The 23,335-nt window shown below is 36.9% G+C and overlaps 2 protein-coding genes across 2 annotated transcripts; both read left to right on the plus strand.

Annotated features, from left to right (window-relative positions):
* Positions 1-4,846: 4,846 nt before the first annotated feature.
* Positions 4,847-9,290, plus strand: LOC140884277 (ATP synthase subunit epsilon, mitochondrial). The gene is made up of 2 exons (XM_073290989.1): positions 4,847-5,111; positions 9,033-9,290. Exons 1-2 carry the CDS (start codon positions 4,928-4,930, stop codon positions 9,056-9,058), a joined length of 210 nt encoding a protein of 69 aa, XP_073147090.1. The 5' UTR covers positions 4,847-4,927; the 3' UTR covers positions 9,059-9,290.
* Positions 9,291-10,955: 1,665 nt separating this feature from the next.
* Positions 10,956-14,148, plus strand: LOC140884432 (glutamate receptor 2.8-like). The gene is made up of 3 exons (XM_073291182.1): positions 10,956-11,356; positions 11,597-12,918; positions 13,005-14,148. The coding sequence occupies exons 1-3, from the start codon at positions 11,080-11,082 to the stop codon at positions 14,100-14,102; spliced, it is 2,697 nt and encodes an 898-aa protein (XP_073147283.1). The 5' UTR covers positions 10,956-11,079; the 3' UTR covers positions 14,103-14,148.
* Positions 14,149-23,335: the final 9,187 nt, after the last annotated feature.

A 23,335-nucleotide genomic window follows, 5' to 3' on the forward strand; every position in this document is an offset into this window, starting at 1 on the left:
CTGGATGGATAGAGTGGTCTTTCTTGGCCATATCATATCCAGGGAGGGGATTTCTGTTGATCCAAGCAAGATTGAAGCGGTACTTAATTGGTCGCGTCCGACGACGGTTGCTGAGATCCGTAGTTTTCTGGGTCTAGCAGGGTATTATCGTTGCTTCATTCTGAACTTCTCTCAGTTAGCTCGACCGTTGACGCAACTTACCCGCAAGGGTGTGGATTTTGAGTGGTCCTCCGAGTGTGAGGAGAATTTCCGTGAGCTTCGACGGCGGTTGACTTCTACTCCGGTGTTGGCATTACCGTCAGGATCTGGGGGGTATGTGGTATATACGGATGCTTCTCTTCAGGGGTTAGGCTGTGTCCTGACTCAGAATGGGCATGTGATCGCATACGCTTCTAGACAGCTGAAGCTTCACGAGGACAACTATCCAGTCCATGATTTGGAGTTAGCAGCCATTGTGTTCGCTTTGAAGATCTGGCGTCATTATCTGTATGGCGAGAAATTTGAGATCTTCACCGACCATAAGAGTCTCAAGTATTTGTTCACTCAGGCGGAGTTGAACATGAGGCAGAGACGTTGGATGGACTTGCTTAAGGACTATGATTGCGAGATTAAGTACCATCCGGGAGCTGCTAATCTCACCGCTGATGCTTTGAGTCGCAAGGTGCGATTATCCGCACTTCAGACTTGTTCGATGTCTAGTGCGATCAGTGACTGTTGTACTTCAGGTTATACCTTCAAGCATAAGAAAGGTATGCAGAGTATCCAGATGTTTGCGATATTATCTGAGCCAGCCTTGTATTCGCGGATCCGAGATGCTCAGATGTCTGATTCGAAGACCCAGCGTTTAGCTCGTCTAGCTAACGAGGGTAGCTCGTCTGGATTTCATTATCAGTCAGATGGCTTTCTGTGTTTGTCTGGTAGGCTTGTGATTCCTCAGGATGAAGAGTTGCGAGAGGAGATTTTGTCTCAGGCGCATCGCACTAAGTTGAGTATTCATCATGGGAGCAACAAGATGTACAAGGATCTACGTACTCGTTTCTGGTGGAAGGGAATGAAACGCAGTGTTTATCAGTTTGTTTCGAGATGTTTGGTGTGTCAACAGGTCAAGGCAGAGCACCGACGACCTGGAGGATTGCTTCACAGTCTGCCTATTTCGGAATGGACATGGGAGTTTATCACAATGGACTTTGTGACCCATTTGCCGGTATCCCCGAGGAACTGTGATGCTATCTGGGTTGTGGTGGACCGACTCACCAAGTCAGCGCATTTCATTGCCTATAGCCGAGAGTACTCTGTGGATCGCATGGCACGGATGTACATTCAGGAGATCGTTCGACTTCATGGAGTGCCTGTGAGCATTGTCAGCGATCGGGATCCCAGGTTTACTTCTATATTCTGGGGAAGTGTTCAGCGTGTGATAGGTACTACTCTCAGTTTGAGTACAGCCTATCATCCGGAGACTGATGGTCAGTCAGAGCGCACTATCCATACGTTAGAGGATATTCTTAGAGCGTGCGTCATGGATTTTGGTTCAGCCTGGCAGGATAATTTGCCGTTGATCGAGTTCGCTTACAACAAAAGCTATCATACTAGTATTGGGATGGCACCTTTTGAGGCGTTGTACGGGCGACGTTGTCGTACTCCACTCTTCTGGGAAGAAGTGGGGGAGAGACAGGCTGAGGGACCGGAGTTTATCCAGCAGGCGATAGGCATTGTCGATCAAATCAAGAAACGGATTAAGACTGCACAGGATCGTCAGGCCAGCTATGCTAATATCAAGCGTAGGCCTTTGCAGTTCGAGGTTGGGGAGAAAGTGTTTCTGAGAGTGTCACCTTTCCGCAAGATTCTCAGATTTGGCCTTAAGGGCAAGTTGTCTCCCAGATTTATCTGTCCGTTTGAGATCTTGGAAAGCATTGGCGATTTGGCTTATCGACTAGCTTTGCCACCGCATCTATCCAGTATTCACGACGTTTTCCTCGTATCTCTGTTGCGACGGTATGTGGCGGATGAATCTCATATTCTGCAGCGGTCTGAGGTTCAGGTAGACAAGGATTTGACTTATGTTGAGAAACCTCTTCGTATCCTGGATTATAAGGATAAGGTTTTACGGAACAAAGTCATTCCTTTGGTTTTAGTTCAGTGGCAGCGCCGAGGCACTGAGGAAGCTACTTGGAAGCTTGAGGACAGGATGCGTAAAGACCATCCTGAGTTGTTTTGATTTCATTCTTTAAAGTTGTATTCAGTTGCAAACTTTGTAACGTTTGATTTGAATAAAGAATGTTTCTGATTTTTGTATTTGCATTCGGTACTTAAGATCTGATTTCGAGGACGAAATATCTTAAGTGGGGGAGAATGTAGTAGCCCGTAACCAAATCAGTAATTAAGGAATTAATCATAATTACTTGGGTAGAGTTCGGAAGCTCCGAAGGTGAGATCGGAAGCTCCGATCAGGATCGAAAGCTCCGAACAGGATCGGAAGCTCCGATCAATATTACGTCAGGCATGACGTGTGGCAAGATCGGAAGCTCCGATCAGGACCGGAAGCTCCGATCACCCCTATCCGGAGTCAACAAGTGATATTTTGACACGTGGCAGATCAGGATCTTCGGAAGCTCCGATGGCAGGATCGGACGTTCCGATCGAGGTTCGAACGTTCCGATCAAGGATCGGAAGTTCCGATCGTTGTCTATAAATAGAAGGCCGAGGCTTCACTTTCATTTGCAAATTCCGAGTTCTCCTTTCCATTCTAGTCCTTTTGGAGCTGTTCTAGTCTTCTTAGGCTTGGTCCGGAGGTCGGCGAGACGTTCGGTAGTCGTAGCAGAGTTGTGCCCAAGTTCTGGAGGCATCGACATCAAAGGGCTAACGATGGACGAAGGTATAGCTTTTGCTTCCTATAAATATTTAGGAGTATGCAATAGCTTAGTTAAGACTTTTAGAGCACTTTAATTATAGTAGTATCATTTGGCAGTGTAGAGCAGACTATAGGCGTGGACCTAGAGTTGGTAGAGCTTGCACTGTATTGAGGTACGACAGTACTGCTCGAGATATCCTGACTGAGTATGCATGTATTATGTGACTGCATGATTTATATGCCATGATATTATGCTGCATTCATTTGCATCTTGTTGTATCTCTTTCGAGATGTCTGTTAGTAGGGTTGTACCCTATCCTGTTAGTGGATGGACTTCCATCGATTTGGGTCCGGCGTATCCACGGTTATCTCGGTATGGGAGCCACCTCCTGAAGCGACGGCACAGCGTGCTACATACCAGGGCCCGGTCTGTCTCTGTTATCTGATCCTTGACCTCGAGTCTATAGGGAGTTCACTTTGCATGCATGTATACTCATACTCTCGCACTGAGCGTTTTATGCTCACGTCTCGTACTCTGTATTTTCTGGACACCCTATTCCATGGGGCAGGTTTGCGTTTGGACGAGGAGGGTGGATCCAGGAGGGGCTAGTCAGCGGTTGGCCGGCTGGAGCTTCGCTTAGGTTTTATTACTGTTGTTTTGGGTTTATACAGCTATTCGATTTGGTTGTATATTATTGGATACATTACAGATTCCTTTACTTGGGATTGTATAATGTTTATGGTTTCCGCAGTTTTATTCTGTTATCTGTTTAATTAAGTTAATTGCATGCATAAGTTCTGTTTAGTAGGTGATCCGGTAATGGTCACTACAGCTGAGCTCATCTGATCTCTACTCTTTGATCTGATCTGTTCACTATTATCAGTCAAGCTGATAGAAGCACACTTCAACAATTAGTTCCAAAGAAAAAAAGTATAAGATATAATAAAGAATTAGAACAAAATTAAAATCACGGCTCACCATTTTAACAAGATTGACTTTAACAAGCACAACCAAATCTAAAAAATAAAAAATATTCCACGATTACAATTTTCAAAATCAAACACAACTAGTAAAATTTAACACGAGTCATAACAAGCACATCAAATCAGTCAATCTCTATGAGCCTTTGATTCAGACCCTCAAATTTTTTTCTTCTAGGAGCGAGAAAAAAATGATTTTCTTGATTGCCCATTTGAAGAGGTGGAAGGAGTCGCCTTTTTCAAGAAGGCTAACAAGTTCTCAATTTAAATAACAATGATTAAAAGTATCCCCTATGCAATTCGTAGATTTGGCCGAAAAATTTCAAGTGTTTTCGAGTGGCCAAATTCGAGTAACCCCAAAAAAAAAAAAACGTAATCTATGAAAACTTACAGTATTTTCAATTCTTCACCAATAACTTGAAAAGTTACCTAAAAAGAAGGAAGAAAACTTATGATATCTTCGAGTAACCAGATTTGAGTGGAACGATTATATTGTATGGAAAATTAAGGGTTTAGAGCGTTGTGGGAGAATGAAATTGGTAACGATGGGTTTACCGGTTGTAGAGGTGAGAAGAAAAAGTTGAATGTGCTAAGGAGGTAAATCCTGTTAATTTTAACACTTAATTGAACGGAAGGACCAATTACGAAAACACGGTGAAAAATGAAGGAATAAATTGGGTCAATGGAAAAATGAATGACTAAATCAAAAAAGCGATCTAAAATGAAGGACTAAATTGAGAATTGACCCTTAATTAATTAATTAAAGAACCCGTTTGGATTTTGTAGTGATTTTCTAAAATAAGTGTTTTTAAAAGCTACAATTTTTTGCTTTTAAAAAACTTTAATTTTGAATTAAATAAGCATTTTTTTGGTCAACCAAACAGTTTTTTAACTGAAAAGCACTTAAAAGTGTTTTTTTGGTCTGACTTTTGAAAGCAAACGAAGTCAAAGAGTGTAAAGTAAGTGGAAACCCGGGCGAAAAGGCCCAGTACAGACAGCCCAAAGAAGGTGTCATATGGAGAAAAGCCCAGAGACCAACTTTGCGACGAGGTGAGATCCATCAGAGGGCTGCCAAGAAGAAGAAGAAAGGAACGAATGGCGTCGAACGCTGCGGTGCCGTTTTGGAGATCTGCGGGGATGACTTACATCACTTACTCCAATCTCTGCGCTAATTTGGTGCGACAGTGTCTCAAAGAACCTTACAAATCTGAAGCTTTGAACCGAGAGAAGGTCCATTTTGCTGTCTCCCAATGGGTTGACGGAAAACCCCAGAAGCCAAGTAATTTTCCCTTTTCATTTCTATTTTCTCTACGATCCAATTGTAATTTCTTGCTTTCAGATTGCTCTACTCATAACCAGATTAAAGTTGTGGATTATGGTGTCTTGCTGTGGAGTGTGATGTCTAAAATCATAAAACTCCGGTTTTAGTGATGTGATTTCATGTCAAAATTATTAATTTATGGAGAAATACGCGATTGTTGCTTCAGTTTGTATTTTACCGAAACTATATTGGGTATATGGATTGACATTCGACTTTGCATTCGGGGGGTATGGTACTCCTTGATAGAAGTTTCTCTTGCCTTCGGTATTTGTTTGTGATTATTTTGGATTGATGGATGTTTTTCAATAGAGACTTATGGTTAATGGCACCCCTGAGTCCTGACTGACAGACTGTGTTAATGTTTGCCACTTCAAGTTCCGCTATTAGTTCTTTGTATTGTTGTTAGATTATTACTTGGACTTTGTTTATTTATTTTTGAAAAACACTATTTATCAACTAGATTTCGTGGTTACATTCTTCCAGGAGTGAATCATCTCGATTTTTTTATGACAACAAATTTGGTTCCCTTATTATCACATTTGACTATCTTTTTATATTTACATTACATGTGCAAATTGCTTACCAATAGACTTCCTTTTCTCTTTTTATTAAAAATACAACTATATATTTGAAGACTGTTTGACTGGGCCGTGATGAAGATGTGCTCATACGAGCCAACATGTGCTCTTTACACTTCGTCACCATTTGCATGCACAATAAGACTGGGAAGGATTGTAAGAAGGCGAAAACTCTTTAAAGAAGATTCTTCGGCAGAGTCGATCTGTTTGGTTTGTGGGAGTGATTCCCATCCCTCTGCTTCCTATCCTAAGTATACAGCTTGTCTTTGCCTTTTATTATGTCCATATCTGTCCCGAATAGTTTAGTGAGCTAATGTCTCAGTTATGAATTTTTACTCACTTTCAACATGCAAGATCACATGAAGTTAAAACCCTTCTTACTCAAAAAACCAATGTCACCTTTTGCTTCATGTATAGTCATCTTGTAAATACCGATTATGATTTTAATTGATTTGACGCTGGTGAGCTTGGATTTTATCAGCCACAACTATTAGAGGCCTACAAATTTGAAGTATGATTTATCAGGTGTCAGACAAAGGTAGCGTTTGGGAGAGCTTTTAAGAAGCACTTTTCAACTTTTCATTAATAAAATTTTGAAATTTTGTTAAGAAAAAGTTGAGAAGTGCTTCCTAATAGCTCTCCCAAACACTAACAAAGTCTGTGGTTAACAAATACCAATACATGTACGTCTTAAATGGCAGGGTGAACTTGCCTTTTTCTCAAAAAAATATTGTCTACTCATTGAACTTTATATTTAAAAATAGAAATGCTCCACAACTGGGGCTGAGCCATTCAGCTTAGGATAAATTGAAACTATACACAAGTAATTTCCTTTTTCATTTTATATATTTCTAATTTCTGTACGTTTCTTCTTAATTTTTGGGTGCTGTGAATGTATCGAGCATTTATTGGGATTCGATGCATGTTATTGTGCGTTTATACAAGGATTGTTAATTTCTTATTTTGAGATTGTGTTTTGCACTTCAGGTTGATCGCCTTTAAGCCAATTTGACCAAGATTAAATTGAAGACTATGATATATTTTGGGGTGCTCAATATTGTATTTAGAATCTCTAGTTGAGCTTTTAATTGACCTTGTTTACCGCAGAGTCCATTTTTTTTACCTACTCGTAGCTACATGAATTTTATTCTGAATTTAGTATGATGTTGGAATTATGTTTTGTCAATGTTCTAAAAAACGCTAGACGATAGGCGGGCGGTGACCCACCACCTAGCCGCCTAGGTGATTTTTATTTTTAAACCTAAATAATAAATAATTTGAAATATTCATGAGTTTTACTATAAAATATAAATTTTATGTCTTATGTTTTTCAGTTTTTGTACGAAACTCTTATAAAATTTTATTAATAATAATAATAATAACAACAACAATTACATAGATATTAATAGATATTAAGTCTTCATATGTAATATGAGATTTAATTTTTTGCGCTTCTTCTTTCTTTCGGTGTTTGTTTCTCGCGTCGCCAATCTCTTTTTTAGTTTTTTATTATTATTATTTTTTTGCGAAAAATAGTAATCGCCTAGGCGGATTTTTGTCCACCTAAGCGGCGTTTTGTCAGCCTAGGCAGCTTGGGCGCCGCCTAGGCGGGAGATTAGGCGGACAACGCCTAGATGCATAGCCTAGCAAAAAAGCGAGACGGTGAGCAACAGCCTAGCGCCTAGGCGATGCCTAGGCGGAACTAGGCGGCGCCTTTTAGAACAGTGTGTTTTGTAAAAGTGATTGAAGTTGGAGGCAATTGTTTTAGAGGCGCTTCACTTGCCTTGTGATTTTACTGAAAGGATATGTTTTCACGATGATTGGGTGTAACAAACTTTTGTGCAGGGGGATCCTTGATATGAGTACCTCTTTCCTTTTGGTTTATGTTTGCTTATTTTGTTGGATACGTGGCTGTGTTTTGAGCAGAGCTTTAAGATTGCTCTAAGAATGGTCCTCATGACTTAGTTAATGATTGATATTTAGTGTTTGCCCATTTACCATCATAATGAAAATGGATAAGTCCTAATATGAGTATTACTTATTACAATTTCCTAGACAGGCATCCATGGTTTGCATCACTATTCTTTATGGGAACTGTAAGTGGTTCTGAAGATCATTCAGTACTGGGTTTTGTTTTGATACTGGGACGCTGCTTCTTGGTTTTTGGTTTTGAAATACATCTTGATGATATCTTTGGAACTGGAAATGGTTTGTGCATGGAAGTGGGAAATTGTTAATGTGTGTGCTTCATAAATGCCTTTGATATTCCGTGACGCACACACTAGCTCCTTCACTTCTTATTTTGGTGTATGGAATTTGGAATGAAAAATTCTTTATTGCGACTTCAATAATAAGTATGTATGCATGCAAGGGAAAAAATGAAATACTTACTTTCCCATCTTCTGAATTCCTCGAACAAGTTTTTTTTCCTTTTGTGAGTTATGGGTATTGTGCTTCACTCATCAAAATGTGGTTTAGCATGAAAATAATGAAGGCTTTATATCTTAGTACTTTGAATAGGACAGGGTCAGCTCATTTTAACATGTTGGGGAGCAGGGTTTTAGTACCATGGGTAATTGTTAATCTTCTAATTGTGACTTGAACGCCTGAGGATTGAGATTGTATGCCAGAGGTTCTTAGAACAGATATTCCCTCTTTCATTAACAACTCCATATTTCGAGAAACATTTTATATGGCTGTCTACGAGAGAACCTTGTTAGAGGAGGGCTCTTTAAATCAGATTCGACAAAATCAATGTATATGCATATGTGGGCATGATCCTCTCCGTTTTTTATCCCTCAATATTCAGTTTGTTTTTCATTCCTTCTTCCCGGATCCGTCCCCAGCACTCTGGGTGAACCAATATCTCACTTTTGTCTGTCTGCTTATCTTGCAGATACGGATTGTAATTTTAAATGATTTGATGTTGGGGCCTTCTTTTATCCTCTTCTACAAGTGTTCCGTGTACTTCAAGGTCTTAAGTGCGATGTCATGTGTGTCAAACACAAATTCTGCTGTTAACAAATTGCAGTAAATGCGTTATCAGTTTTTTATAGCATGGCATAGTAAATTGCGTTTTTGAAAGCAAAATGGCTGCATGTAGCACATTATATTTAGGAATTGAAGATGCTTCCAGAGTGGGCAGACTGTTCTTTTCATAATTCATTCTCTTTCATGTATTACTGTTTCGTGGAGTGTTTCTTATGGTATAGTCTGACTGATGTTTGCTCTCGACTGTTGTTTCTCCATTTTATTGATCTTTTGACTTCATCGCTCACCTTTGAATCCTTTGGTTTTTCAGCTCTCCGGTCAGAAGCTCATGAATGAGGTCAGTCGTCGTCGACTGCTGATAGGTGTTGGCTAAAACCTTCTCCATTCGAAGATAATTTTCTGTTTCGTTTTTTGAGACCATGTTTTATCATCCAAGTTTGAATCGAAATTTCAATGGTAATAATGAAACCGCTGTGACTGAGATTTGTGCTTAGGTGTGTTTTTCATCAGTGATGACTGAAGCCAATGAACTGCTTATTATTAATGCAAGTGAATTTGTTGGGCATTATATACTGACTAACTGTGTACGCTCATCTTTATTACGATTGCACCCAAATCAAGAACAGTACCCTCTTCGACTTTGAAACTTTATAGCTTTACAAATTTGAATTGCGTTATGAAATTAGTGTCCTCAACTAGTTATAATTTATATCTATCCCTTTAAGTTCTATACTTATTATTTTATTATTTTTTATCTATAAATATATTAGTTTGATTTATGAGGTTACTATTTTGGCTTTTTATTTAGCTTAGAGTCTTTAATAATATACTTAATGCTAGGTAATCCAAAGATCATTTTCCCTGTTTTTTCATTCACTCCTGATTGCAAGATTTTTGTATAAAGTAGTATTTTGTTTAATTATTTTTTTATTTAATAATAAGAATTTATTTACGTTCAATTTCCGATGTTAAATGTTAGCAAATTCAATTGGTTTTTAATTAATTGCAATCTATAGCAAAAAGTATTGTATACTATTGTAACAATAATATTATTTTACTTTAAGTAAAATTTTCTTTCTATGACCTGTTATTTATTTCTATTTTTCTATTTTCTATATAAAAGTATAATCTTAAATTGTGAATTTATCTCGATTTCCCCTCTTTAATAGCAAAATTTGAGGGTCCATAGATTTTGAGGTCTTATTTGCTTATTGAAGTGCCTTTTGTTTTCTTATATATAGAGTTTATGTGTTTTTTTCGTCCTTCGGTGTCATTTTTCTCTTTATTCACCTCTAAACTTTATTAATTAGCAGGAAGCACAAAAGGGCATTGACAAGCCCATTTCCTTTATGACCAGATGATCGATCTTTCCCTATAGTTCGTGTTTAGCTCTAAGAAATATTTCTTCCGTCAGTGTGATGGGTTTTAATTCCAAGGTCGAAAACTTTATTTTCATCGTCTCTTCTATTTCATGTAAGCATAAGAGTATTATCTTAGTATTAAATGATATAATCTAAAATTGATCTAGGTAGTATTTGGAAGAGCTTTTAGCAAGCACTTTTCAATTTTTTTCTTAAGAAAAAGCTTAAAAGCGCTTTCTAGAAGCTCTTTCAAACACTGTCTTAGACATGTATATTCTATAAAAATTATATGGAACTCATGTAGGTAAAATTAAAATTGAATTGTTATATGAAATATACATACATATATATATATATATATATTATTATGTTAGCGTGTCATCAACCATCACATAGATAAATGAAAAAAAAAAAAAAAAACAAGATAAAGGACGTGAAAGACAACCTTGTGTAAGAATTATATTCATATACATTCAACTCCTATGGCCAAAACTAATTTCAAATGCTTGCGGCATAGTAAAAAATCGTTATATTCAACATATTTTGCTTTGAAAGTCATCTTATTATTTCATTACCAACTTAAACATCAACACCTTGCAAGAAAGAATTTCGAGGAAGTTTAACTATTGAATGTGAATTAGTTGACTTGGAGTACGAGTCAGTGAATTAATGTCTATTTTGTGATATTATTTTATTTCCCTTCAAGCATATCTTATTTGAGATTTTCTCATGCACATATATTTTACTATTTCCGATCCATGAGCGAATTCGGATCGTCATTATCATCATCCGATTTTGTAGGAAATGAGAATGCAAATTCCATGCATATTAACACATCTCAATAAGTCATATATTGTTGTGGTCTCTCTCACTCTTGCGAGGAGGGACAATGGACTTTTACCAATTCAAGGTCCTTAAACCTGCTGAGAAGTTTGGCTCTGTTTCTTCGATTCGCGCAAATGCCTACATATATATACACGTAGTCGAGAATAGCACATGCATCAGTTGCTCGAAAAGAAAATGCTCTTCTTCATTTTATATATCTCGCTGTTCTCTTTATCTGGCTCCTTGTGCATAGCACAGACTGAAGTTGTTAATAGAACATTTAAAGTCGGCGTGATTCTTGATTTTGATTCTTTGATCGGGCGTATAGGCCTGACCAGCTTGTCTCTCGCAATCTCCGATTTCTATGAAACTAACACCGATTACACTACAAGACTTGAGCTGCATCTAAGGGACTCAAAGGGGGAAGTCATTGATGCTGCAGCTAAAGGTATAGGCCATCTACTGTTTCCATTTTCTATCAAGTACTATCAGATAATGCTCTGTATATTATATACTTGTTTGTGCTTAATGAACTTGAACTCTAAAATAGCCAGTTTGACCATCACCACCTTCTTTCCCACACATTCATCACCCAAACCCACAGTTCTCACATTGATTATTCATATCCATATGATTATTTTTTATATATCAGTTAATTGTTCTGTTTTACCTTCCTGCATGAGTACAGCTCTCGGTTTATTAAAAGACGTCGAAGTTGACGCAATAATCGGTCCTCAAAAATCTTCAGAAGCAAGCTTTGTGATTGGACTTGGAGATAGAGCAAATGTTCCAATCATTTCTTTTTCAGCTACAAGTCCTTTGCTCCATCCTATATCTCGGTACTTTGTACAAACAGCCCTGAGTGATGCAACTCAAGTGCGTGCTATTGTGGCTATAGTTGAATACTTTCGCTGGAATCAAGTTGTTATCATATACGACGATTCAGATTATGGTAATGGGATAGTTTCATATCTGTCTAATGCCCTTCAAGATGTCAATACTCGAGTTTCATACAAAAGTGTCATCCCTCTGACAACAACTGATGATTTTTTGTTGCAAGAGCTATATAAGATGAAAACTATGCAAACAAGGGTATTTGTGGTGCACGTTTCAAGTTCTATCCGTTCCAAACTATTCCTAAAAGCAAAAGAAGCAGGAATGATGAGTGAAGGCTATGCATGGATCGTAACAAGTGGGCTGATGGACTTATTTTTTTCACTGGATTCCCATGTTGTGGATTCTATGCAGGGCATTCTTGGCGTTAAGCCTTTGATTCCAAGCTCTAGAAAACTTGATTCTTTTGCTAAAAGGTGGAAAAGTAAATTCCTTGCAGATAATCCTTACATGTTACAAGCTGAGCTGAGCCTTTATAGTCTGTGGGCATATGATACTTTGTGGGCATTGGCTATGGCTGCTGAAAGGGTTAGATTAATGGAGCCGACTTCTTTTGATATCAACACAAGTGTTATTAATTCTACAGACTTGTTCAGTACTGAAATATCAAAGTCAGGACCGAAAATTCTTGAATCAATTTTGGGGGTGACATTTCAAGGCCTTGGCGGTAAGTTCCATCTCATTGAGGGACAACTAGAGCCATCAACTTTTCAAATACTAAATGTAGTTGGAAAAGGGGAGAAGGAGGTAGGAATATGGACAGATTCTCTCGGAATAGTAAACGGTAAAAATGATGCCAGTTCTTCAAATAAAACACTGAGAAGCATTATATTTCCTGGAGACTCTACGCTTGTGCCAAGGGGATGGGAGGTTCCAGTCAGTGGTAAGAAGCTTAAAGTTGGGGTGCCAGTGGAATCGGGTTTTAAGGAATTTGTTGAAGTGAAAAGAGACCATGAAACTAATGCATTGAAAGTTAGTGGATGCTACATAGACATATTCGAGGCTGTCATTAAAGCATTGCCATACGCTGTGTCACACGAGTATGTCCCATTCGAAAAATCTGATGGTTCTAGCGCAGGAACATACGATGAACTCGTATATCAAGTTTATCTTGGGGTACACAACTCTAAGGCTCAATAGCTACAGTTACTTAATTATAACTTGATTTATAAAAGTTTCCCTAACCATATTTCTTGTTTCAGAAATTTGATGCAGCTGTGGGAGACATCACGATCACATCAAAAAGATCACAGTATGTGGACTTCACGATGCCGTATGATGCTGGAGGAGTCACCATTACAGTTCCAATCAAACATGATGATCCCAATGACAAATGGATTTTCTTGAAGCCCCTTAGCAAAGAACTCTGGTTAACTGCTATATCACTCTTCATTTTAACCGGAGTCGTGATCTGGATTCTTGAACATAGGTTTAATCATGCTTATAGAGGTCCCGTCGCACAACATGCAGGCATGATATTCTATTTTCCTTTCATGTCACTAGTATTTGCACATAGGGAAAAAATAGTGACCAATTTAGCTCGAGTGGTCGTGGTGGTGTGGATGTTTGTGGTGCTTATACTGAGTTCAACCTATACAGCGAGCCTTTCAGCAAGATTAACAGTTCAAAGGCTTTCCCCACCTGTTATTGATGCGAATGAATTGATTCAAAATGGAGTCTATGTTGGATGCCAAAGTGGTTCTTTCCTTATTGAGTACTTGCAACGATTGGGATTCGATAGGTCCAAGATTAGAACCTACAACAAGCCAGATCTTTGTGAGGATGCCTTATCTAAAGGGAGTGAAAATGGTGGCATAGCGGCCTTGTTCTCTACGCGACCGTTCACTAACCTTTTCCTATCAAAGTATGGCGATAAGTACACGACGGTTGGCAAAATCTATCCAACTGATGGATTTGCTTGTGCCTTCCCAAAGGGTTCACCATTAGTTGCTGATGTCTCCCGTACATTGATCGAGCTAATGGATAGTGGCAGGATATTTGAAATCGAGGGACAGTGGAATATGAAAAGTTCAGCGTATAGCAATGAACTCGACCCCACAAGTGGCTTGACCACAATTTCCTTGGCGAGTTTTAAAGTACTCTTTACAATCACAGGGAGCATCACAACAACTTGTCTTGCCATTTTTGTTATGAAATATGTGTACAATAATATAGATTATTTTAAGAGTATTTGGAGCTCTTACCCTACGGTTTGGTCGAAAGTTGCTGCGATTTGCAAAAAATTTGATCAAAGAGATCCCAAATCTTTTAGGGACGGAGAAGAAGAGGGGAATGTTTGAGAGTGAATTAACGTCCTTTGGGCACATAGTTTTGTTGTATTTTAAGTTGGGGAATGTTATTTACACTTTATCTTTTGTTAATTTCACTTCATCTTTAATATTTTTACAAAAATTGACAATGACACCTTCTACATGATTGGTTTTATTTTTAGTAAATTCATTAATGATTTCAATGAGAAATTCCTAAAATATATTAATTACTCAAAAAATTATGGTTAAATTTGTTAATCATTAAACGCAAAAATAAATATAAAAAAATTTAAAACTAATTGCTATTTTTTTTATTTTGTGCTAAATTATATATTTTTATCAAATTTTCGTATCAATTGATGTTCCGTTTTTATTTTAAAAATTTTATTACATATATTTGTAATTTTTTTTATTATATATTAAGAATTAAATTTTTAATTAAGCATAATATCTTTTCTCATATTCAGTTAATATATTTTTGTATTTAAAATTGTACAAAATAAAAAAATAAACATAAACATAGATTAATATTTAGTATTTATCTACATAAGGTAAATAAAATTCAAATCATATCTTTATACTATAAAATCAAGTTGTTAATCACCAAAGGATATATTACAAAATAAAAAATATATAATAACATAGAAATCTTAATTTTATCTTATATGTTAAGATACTTTGTATATTATATCAAATTTAAATAAAATTTTGGTAAATCAAAATTTTTTACATCCACCATTTCATATATTTCGTAAAAAAATTGTCTAATATTTTGTATCACCATACTAATATTTGAGATAAGTTGTAAATATTTTATGATCAAAATAAAATATGTTTGTTATTTTATTTATATATGATAAAATATTATGAAAAACTTTTAAAAATATTAAAATTTAAGTTGTTGACATATAAAAGTATTGTATTTGATGTTTTTAAAGGTAGAAAAATATTTTATTACATAAGGAAAGATATTATAAGGATAATCATGTTTAATAATATATTATTTAACTAAGATGAAGTGCTATTAATAATTTTTGGAATATTAAATAACACTCCGATCCCCTCTCAAGAAACTTTATTGCAACTTTGGAAGGCTACTTCGGTTTGCTTCTGATTACATAAAATGAACTATTTACTCCACAAATTTATGCTCATCTGTAACATATGTTCTTAAATATACTAAAAAAAAAAAGGGTTGACCCCGAAGGGGACTTCATCCCACATGAGTCAGAGGTTCATTGGTTCATGCAGGAGTTATGCTCATCTGTAACATATGTTCTTAAATATACTAAAAAAAAGGGGGTTGACCCTGAAGGGGACCCCATTCCACATGAGTCAGAGGCCCATTGGTTCATGCGGGAGTTAAATCGAGGGATGTGCACGAGCGGCAGGATGAGAGAGGGAGCAACATGGCCAACCCCCAGAACATACCCCACAATATTTCAGCAGGAAATATGCATGTATGTATGTATTGGCCGATCTGTCAATCAAATTTATTTTATGAATCCGCAGTCTAATTCAGATTTAGTTAAGTCCAAATTTCACGATAATTAATCACGAATTCACGATGGCAGCCATGGATGGAGATTTTCGATTGTTTATAACTGTTGAAAGTGTTGAGCAGATGATGCATATATTTTAGTACATATTTCTTTCACTATACATAACATAAGAGCTCCATGTACTAAGGCATCGCTTATTTAGAATGATAATACATTGATTAGTTATCATCCTTGTTTTATTTAATGATTGACTCACATTCTAAAAAAAAGTATCATGTATCATTATCTTATTCAAATATGTTGATTTATTATCTTTATACTAATGTCTTTTGCAGGCGATGCATGTATATATATATATATATATATGTTAATTTCAGGACGTATGATGAATTAAATATTCAAAATTTTAGATGCGTTCACATGTATAAATTTTTTTGTTAATTAATTTTTGTGACAATTTAAGAATGATTTGATACATGAACTAAATGTTCAAAAGTCTAGATGTGTACATATATATAAATTTTTTACATTAATTAATTTTTGTGTTAATTTCAGGATATATGATAAATTAAATATTTAAAATTTATATAAATATAAAATAAAATTTATTAATTTAAAAATTTAAAACGTAGAAAATTTATGTAATTAATTAAAATAAGTTAGCTATTGTAAATTCCTTAACTTTATTAATAGGGGGTTGTATTTTAATATATAATATTGATTGTGTATATTTAATCATTCGATCCACAAGCCAAGCGGTGCCCAACTATATGAAGTCATGACATAATTTAGATACGCCTAATACACCCTTCATCTTATTAAACTAACTACATGACTTTATTAGATTAGTTCCAGTTCAATTTCTCTGTTCAGTTCGGTTTCTCTCTTCAGTTCGGTCAACTTTAGTTTCCTTCCAATTCAGCTTAGTGTTTCTTCAGCTTGGTTCAATCATCTTTAGTTCAGTTCACTCAGTTAGTTCAGTTAACTGCTCCACTGATTTTTGTGGTCTTCATATCTCTCCCTCCTTATGAGAAGTTTCGTCCTCGAAACTTGATGCTTCTACTGGTTCGAAGAGATAAGGATATCGCTCATGCATATTCTCTTCCAATTCCCATGTAGTTTCACATTCCGTATGGTTGGACTACTGAAATTTGACATATGGTATAGTTCTTCTTCTCAAAACTCGTTCCATTGTGTCCACTATGCGGATCGGAACTTCTTCCTAATGTAAATCCTCTTTCATATTTTCTTGGAGTTTCAAGGGTCCCATTTCAAGTACATGACTTGGATCATGTATGTATTTTCTCAACTGTGATACATGAAAGACTGGGTGAATTGGAGTCAATTTAGGGGGTAAGGCTAACTGATAAGCCAGTGTCCTTATTTTTTTCAGAATCTCAAATGGTCCCACATATCTTGCATTCAACTTTCCGGCCTTGTCAAATTGGATCACTCCTTTCATTAGAGAAAGTTTTACATACACCTTTTCTCCAACTTCAAACTCTAGGGGTATTATTTTCATGTCTGCCCAACTTTTCTTCCGGTCTTGGAAAGCCTTAAGTCGTTCTCGAATGATATTAACCTTATCCACAGTGGCTTGGACTAACTCGGGTCCGATGATGGTATTCTCTCCCACATCATCCCACCACAACAACGATCAACACTTTCGCCCATACAAAGCTTTGTATGGTGCCATTCCCAGACTGATGTGGTAACTATTGTTGTAGGCAAATTATACCAAAGTTAGATGATTACTCCTGTGCGAACTGAAGTAAATGCATAAGCCCGTAACATGTATTCGAGGGTCTGCATAGTTCTTTTAGTTTGCCCATCGGTCTGTGGATGATACGTTGTTCTCATTTTCACCTTGGTACCCACTGCAACTTGAAAGCTTTTCCAAACTATTGAGGAAAATCTTGGGTCACGATCCGAAATGATGTTGACTGGGACTTCATGTAATCTCACAATATTTTCCATGTAGAGAGTTGTCAACTTTTCTAGGTTTCAGTTCATGCGTATGGGTAAAAAATGAGCGGACTTAGTAAGTCTATCCACAATTACCCATATATCATCATGACTCTGTTGTGATTTCTGCAGTCCGAACAAAATCCATGGAAATATGCTCCCATTTCCATTCGGGGATTTCTAACGGTTGTAGTAGCCCATCGGGTCTTTGGTGTTCGGCTTTCACTTGTTGACACACCAAGCACTTAGAGACGAAATCTGCGACGTCTCTCTTGATTCCATTCCACCAAAATCCTTGTTTTAACTCCTTGTACATTTTGGTGCTTCCCGGATGAATGTAAAATTTTGACTTGTGTGCTTCTGCCATGACCTCTTGGCATAAGTTTTCCACGTTTGGTACACACAATCGGTCTTGCATCCAAAGTAAATTACTTTGATCAAATTTGTGTTCAAGACTTTTGACTTCCTTGAATTGGGATTTGATCTTTGTCAAGTCAGTGTCTTGATCTTGACTTAGCTTTATCCTCTCACGCAAACATGGTTCAGCAGTTACTGCTGTGAGAAACATCTTTCCCATGTTGTTGCGACTCAAAGCATTAGTCACTTTGTTGGCTTTTCCAGGATGATAACTGATCTTCAGATCATAGTCCTTCAAAAGTTCTATCCATTTTCTTTGTTTCATGTTCAATTCTTTTGGTGTGAATAGGTACTTAGACCATCTCTAATGCAACACTAATTACACCAAATTGGTGTTGCATTTTATGCTCCAACCCAGCTATATTTTCAGCGCCAGGTTGGAGCAAAGCAACAGTGTTGCATCGTTGCTCTACGATATCCTTTTTATTTTTCTTTTTTTTTTTTTTGTTTCTAATTAATTCATTAATTATTTAAATAAAAAAATTAAAATTCTTAAAATAAATAATAATTTAAATATTTTAATAAATAAATTTAAATTTTTTAAATTTTATAAAATAATTCTTAAAATATATGTAATTAAAATTTTTAATTCATTAATATTTTTATATAGAAATTATTATTTTAGATATTAATGATAATTTAATTATTGTGTTTAAAAATATTTTGTGGAATAAATTAATTTTTGTGAATAAAATAATAAAGAATATTTCGATAATATTCTTTTTAGTGTAGAGTTTAGAGTTAATGTGTTGGATATTAGTGTTGTATTTGGTGTAAGAATTACATTATTTTGAAGTTAAGGTTACACTAAGATAGCGTAATGAGTTGGTGATGGCCTTAAGACTCTGGTGATCCGTGAACACTTCGCACTTGGCCCCATATAGGTAGTGCCTCCAAATATTCAAAGAAAACACGACCAAAGCTAACTCAAGATCGTGTGTGGGTAGTTCTGTTCATACGACTTCATTTGTCTTGACACGTATGCAATGACCCTCTCCTCTTCCATAAGAACGCAACTGAGTCCTTGTTTTGATGCATCACTGCAAATGGTGAAGTCCTTTTCTTCAATGGGCTGTGCCAAAATCATAGTAGATAACTTCTTCTTCAGTGTCACAAAACATTTGTAACGCCCCGAATTTATCTTAATTGAGCTTAGTTGAGTTAATTAGAGATTTCAGAGTTCACAAGCCGACTTGATTTTTGATCAGGATCCTTTTTGCAAATTTCGGATTTTTCAGGGACTAAAACGCAGAATGGGGAAATTGTTAGATATTTAATAGGCTTTGACTTTTCTTCCCCCATTCCTTCTCCTTCTTCTTCCTCTCTCCCTCGCCTCTCTCCTCCATTTTCACGCCCGACTCATTTCTCAAGCTTTGGAATTTCAGTCCGAGCTCGATCCGTCCGTTGGAATTTAATTCTGAAGGCAGATTAGCGATCACGGCAACAAGAGCTCCGTTATACCGTAAGTATTTCTCCGATCAGATACGTTTCATTTTTCGGATGTTGTTAGAATCGACTGAGTTTCGAGTATGTTGTTCTTGGCAGAGTTCTGATTGTTTATTCTCAGTCAGTTTTGAATTTGGACGTCGTTCGGAATTGTTTTGATTTTTGGAAGATTATTCGAAATTTGGGTTTTGGAGATTTGTTGGGTTTTAGCCATTTTTGGGTTTGATGGTTGATTTAAGTTTATTGGATTGATATTATATTGTCTGTATTTCCGGTTTGATCAGTTATAGCCGTTATGCCGCCAGTTTGAGTTTTGGAATGTCAATCGTTTATATTGATGAGATTTTGGATTTAGGAGTTGGAATTGAGTTTGAATGGTTGATTAGGATGGATTGACATTGGAATTCTTTTATATCTCCTTTCAGATTCAGTTGCAGATTTTGGAGTCCAGAAATTACAGAATTCGAATCGTTGACGAATTGATCGAGGTTTGATATCGAGGTTACTTTATTATTTGATTTGAATTGAATGATGTTTGATTGAGCCTTTTGTGCTTGTAGCTTGTTCGGATTTCAGCTACGTCAATCAAAGAAGAGGTAAAAGACGACTTTGGAATGGAATAAGACGATTAACTCGAATCCGGAATGATTCGAGTGTCCTAGGGAAAATCACATACTTGCATGCTTCTTGAATTATATGTTATTTAATTTACTGGAATCAGTTGTATGAGTTTTGATTTGCATTGCATTCATATTGAGCCAATTACCTTTGTTTTGCGGGCAAGAGAGGCCCAGAAGAGTTAGATGTTCTGTGGACTATAGTTGAGTGACATTGGTTAGCAGATTTTTACCAATTGTCGAGGAACACTCTCTATATGTGTCCAGAGTCTAGAAGAGAAAAATATGCAACGTCCACCTCGATCGGGAGAGTCGGTGTGTTGGTGATATTTTGTCCTCGGGATCCCAATTGAGAAAAGAGAACCTTTTACCTTGGGATTATCCAGACTTGATAATCCTTGTTTTAAAGACATGCATTGCACTTTATGCAATTGATTTGGAGTTATTGACATGCTATTGGAACTATTGTTTGGTTATTTCATATATCGCGTTCGATATATTATTTGTTATGCATGTTTTGTCTCTTTTACTGGGAATTGTATTCTCACCGGATTATCCGGCTGTCGTTTTGTTTGTATGTGTACCGGCAGGTGGGACAGGATCGAGTCAGAGATCGCATGGCTAGGTGGTCGAGTTGATAGAGTGAGGCCTCGTTATTGTAGGATTCGATTTGGTTTTCGAACTCGGTTGTACTTGTTGTATTTTGATTGTAGAACTTAGAAGTGATGCATGTCCTACTAGATTGATTATTGTACAACTCTAGAACTTCATGTATTGTATTTTGACAGTCGGATATATCAATGCATGTTTATGATTAAGTTGGTTTATGGTTTTGCACTTTCCCAAGCTTTAGATTTGCTTTTTGGGAGTGTTTTTCAGTGCAGGTCGAGGGGGCAGCGCGCCCGCGCGACTCGAGGAGCGCCCGCGCCTGTAGCTCGTTTAAAAAAAAAAAAAAAATTTTGATTTCTTTTCTCCGACTCCTCGTGTTCGTTTGTGTTTAATTAAATGAGTTTAGATGATTAGAAACGGGGTTTCACATTAAGTGGTATCAGAGCGATAAGTTTCTTAGACTGAATTAGAGTGAGCAGGGTAGATCGAGTTCGCATGAATTGAATTCTCGCATGTGATTGAGTTATTTAATTGTTTGTTTAAATACCATGCGAGCATGCTTTATTACGTGAAGATTATTTGAACTGCATGATTTTGTGGTTTAATTTGTGAAGCATGAATTATCTGGAATATAAACTGTAATTATTTCTCAATTGCAACTGAATATTTCTGAGATAGAAGAAAATTATTGAATAGAGATTATGGACACGAGATGATTGAGTTGAGATTGAGATGTGGTGTCCTAATGCTCTCGAATTTGAAATATGCGTTCCTCGATAAATTTTTGAACAGGAATATTTCGTATCGGAATTCGATTGAACGAGGTTGTTCTACGACCGAAGAATGGACGTTACTCCAACACCGATGGAAGCCTTGTTGATGAGGTTCCAGACCTTTCAACCCCCAACCCTGAGAAGTTCAGAGAGTGCAGTGGAATGTGTGAATTGGTTAGAAGAAATCGACCAGTTATTTGATTCTCTGGAATACAACGATGACCGTAGAATTCGGTTAGTTATGTACCAATTGCAAGGGACTGCCAAAATTTGGTGGATTTCTAGGAAGAATGAATTAGAGAATCAAGGTTTGGTTGTTTTGTGGAGTTTGTTCAAAGCTGAATTTCTTAGACAGATTCCGTTCCAAAAACTGACCGTGTACAGAGGGAGTACCACTAGAGATCATTTGCAACCGAGAGGACGATCATTCAAGAAGTATGGGAGTAGTTCTTTCAGCTCCAGCGAAACGAAACAAGCTGGTTCCGAACATAGTTTAGGATCTTCCGGTGCATCTTGCAATAACTGTGGAGGTAAACACCTCAGTGAGCATTGCCTTGGGATTTCTGGATGCTGCAATGTCTGCCATCTGCCAGGACACTTTGCTAGGAGATTTCCTCAGCGTTATACCAGTGGGTCTCAGTTGGGGAGTTCTTTTAGACCTATGGTTCAACAGGAGGGACAAGATCATGTAGTTCACTCATTTCAACCGCCGCACGAGAATCGGCCTAGAGGCTTTTCGATCATGAATCAACCTCCGATTCAACAGACGTTGAATCTTTCTCTCCATGAGGATCCGCAGACTTGGGTTGCACCCGATGATGACACAACAGGTAATTGTTGAGTATGATTTTATGCTCTTATTCTGATAGTTCTGTTATGCTCCTTGTTCTTAACTGAGGATATTACTATGATGCATCCTCTGCCTTTTGAGCTTTTGCATTCCATAGTTGCTTTTGTCTATTGTATGATCGCTTGATTTCAGAATTGTACGGAGGAATTCTTTTTGTATACAGTTGATGTCTTAGAATCTAGCCCGAATTGGTTGATAAATCAGTGGTTAGAGAGTTTGTTAGTATTGCCAGATGAGATTCCGTGATTGCCTCTGATTTATGAAGTTAATTTCAGTAACGACCTGAGATCAGACATCGTTATTTGAGAGTAGTAAGAAAGAGGTATGGAAGAGTGGATTCGGAATGAGGTATGGCCGCTTTTATTCTGTTGTAGTACCGTTTGAATTGTAAACTTGTCTTCAGTTTTATAGACCCTTTGAACTCAACCTATCAGAGATGTTAGATGGATTTGTAAGTATTCGATCGGTGGATTTCTCATCTGTTTGAAGAGTTGTACTGATCTTTTAGATTCTTGGTTGATGATCGTTGATTGCATGCCGAGCAGTGATACGCTATTTTACCGACGGAATTTTGATTGGTTCGAGGTGTTCTTATCAACCATGTTATCTGGAGGTGGAATTTCTATTGATCACCTCACGACCGGCACAAAATAAATTGATCTGTATCGACGCCTTTACCTAGAATTTGAAGATGTTTGAGTCCTATCGCAGATTCTGTGAGAAATTCTTATTGTTCGTAAAGCCGATTACTCAGCAGGATATATTCTTATGTCTGGACTTAATCTTATGAGACCAATTCTTATAGATTTGAATAAGAGATTGACCAGCACTTCAGAATTCTTTATTCTTCTATATTGCATACCTTACGGTGCTTTGCATTTATTCTTATTGAGATTTGAGGTTTATTCTTGTTTGGAAGAATCAATTATTAGCCTGAGCATCCAGACAGCTGAAGACGCTCGAGACTCAATGTTTGAATTTGGACCTTGATCTCGTCGCGATCTTATTGATTAGAAGATCTGTATCGCTTTTCTTATGAGGAAATTTCCGTAATCTTCCCTGATGTGGGTAGATGTAGTAATAA

The sequence above is a fragment of the Henckelia pumila genome, chromosome 2 (genome assembly GCF_033568475.1).
Source record: "Henckelia pumila isolate YLH828 chromosome 2, ASM3356847v2, whole genome shotgun sequence".
Taxonomy (NCBI): domain Eukaryota; kingdom Viridiplantae; phylum Streptophyta; class Magnoliopsida; order Lamiales; family Gesneriaceae; genus Henckelia; species Henckelia pumila.

What these genes read in the sequence shown, in the direction of transcription:
- LOC140884277 (XM_073290989.1), top strand. Translation starts at nt 4,928, where the DNA reads ATGGCGTCGAACGCTGCGGTGCCGTTTTGGAGATCTGCGGGGATGACT. An exon ending in CGGAAAACCCCAGAAGCCAA is followed by an intron (nt 5,112 to 9,032) that starts GTAATTTTCCCT and finishes TTGGTTTTTCAG; the next exon opens with CTCTCCGGTCAGAAGCTCAT.
- LOC140884432 (XM_073291182.1), top strand. Translation starts at nt 11,080, where the DNA reads ATGCATCAGTTGCTCGAAAAGAAAATGCTCTTCTTCATTTTATATATC. An exon ending in CATTGATGCTGCAGCTAAAG is followed by an intron (nt 11,357 to 11,596) that starts GTATAGGCCATC and finishes GCATGAGTACAG; the next exon opens with CTCTCGGTTTATTAAAAGAC. An exon ending in TATATCAAGTTTATCTTGGG is followed by an intron (nt 12,919 to 13,004) that starts GTACACAACTCT and finishes TTCTTGTTTCAG; the next exon opens with AAATTTGATGCAGCTGTGGG.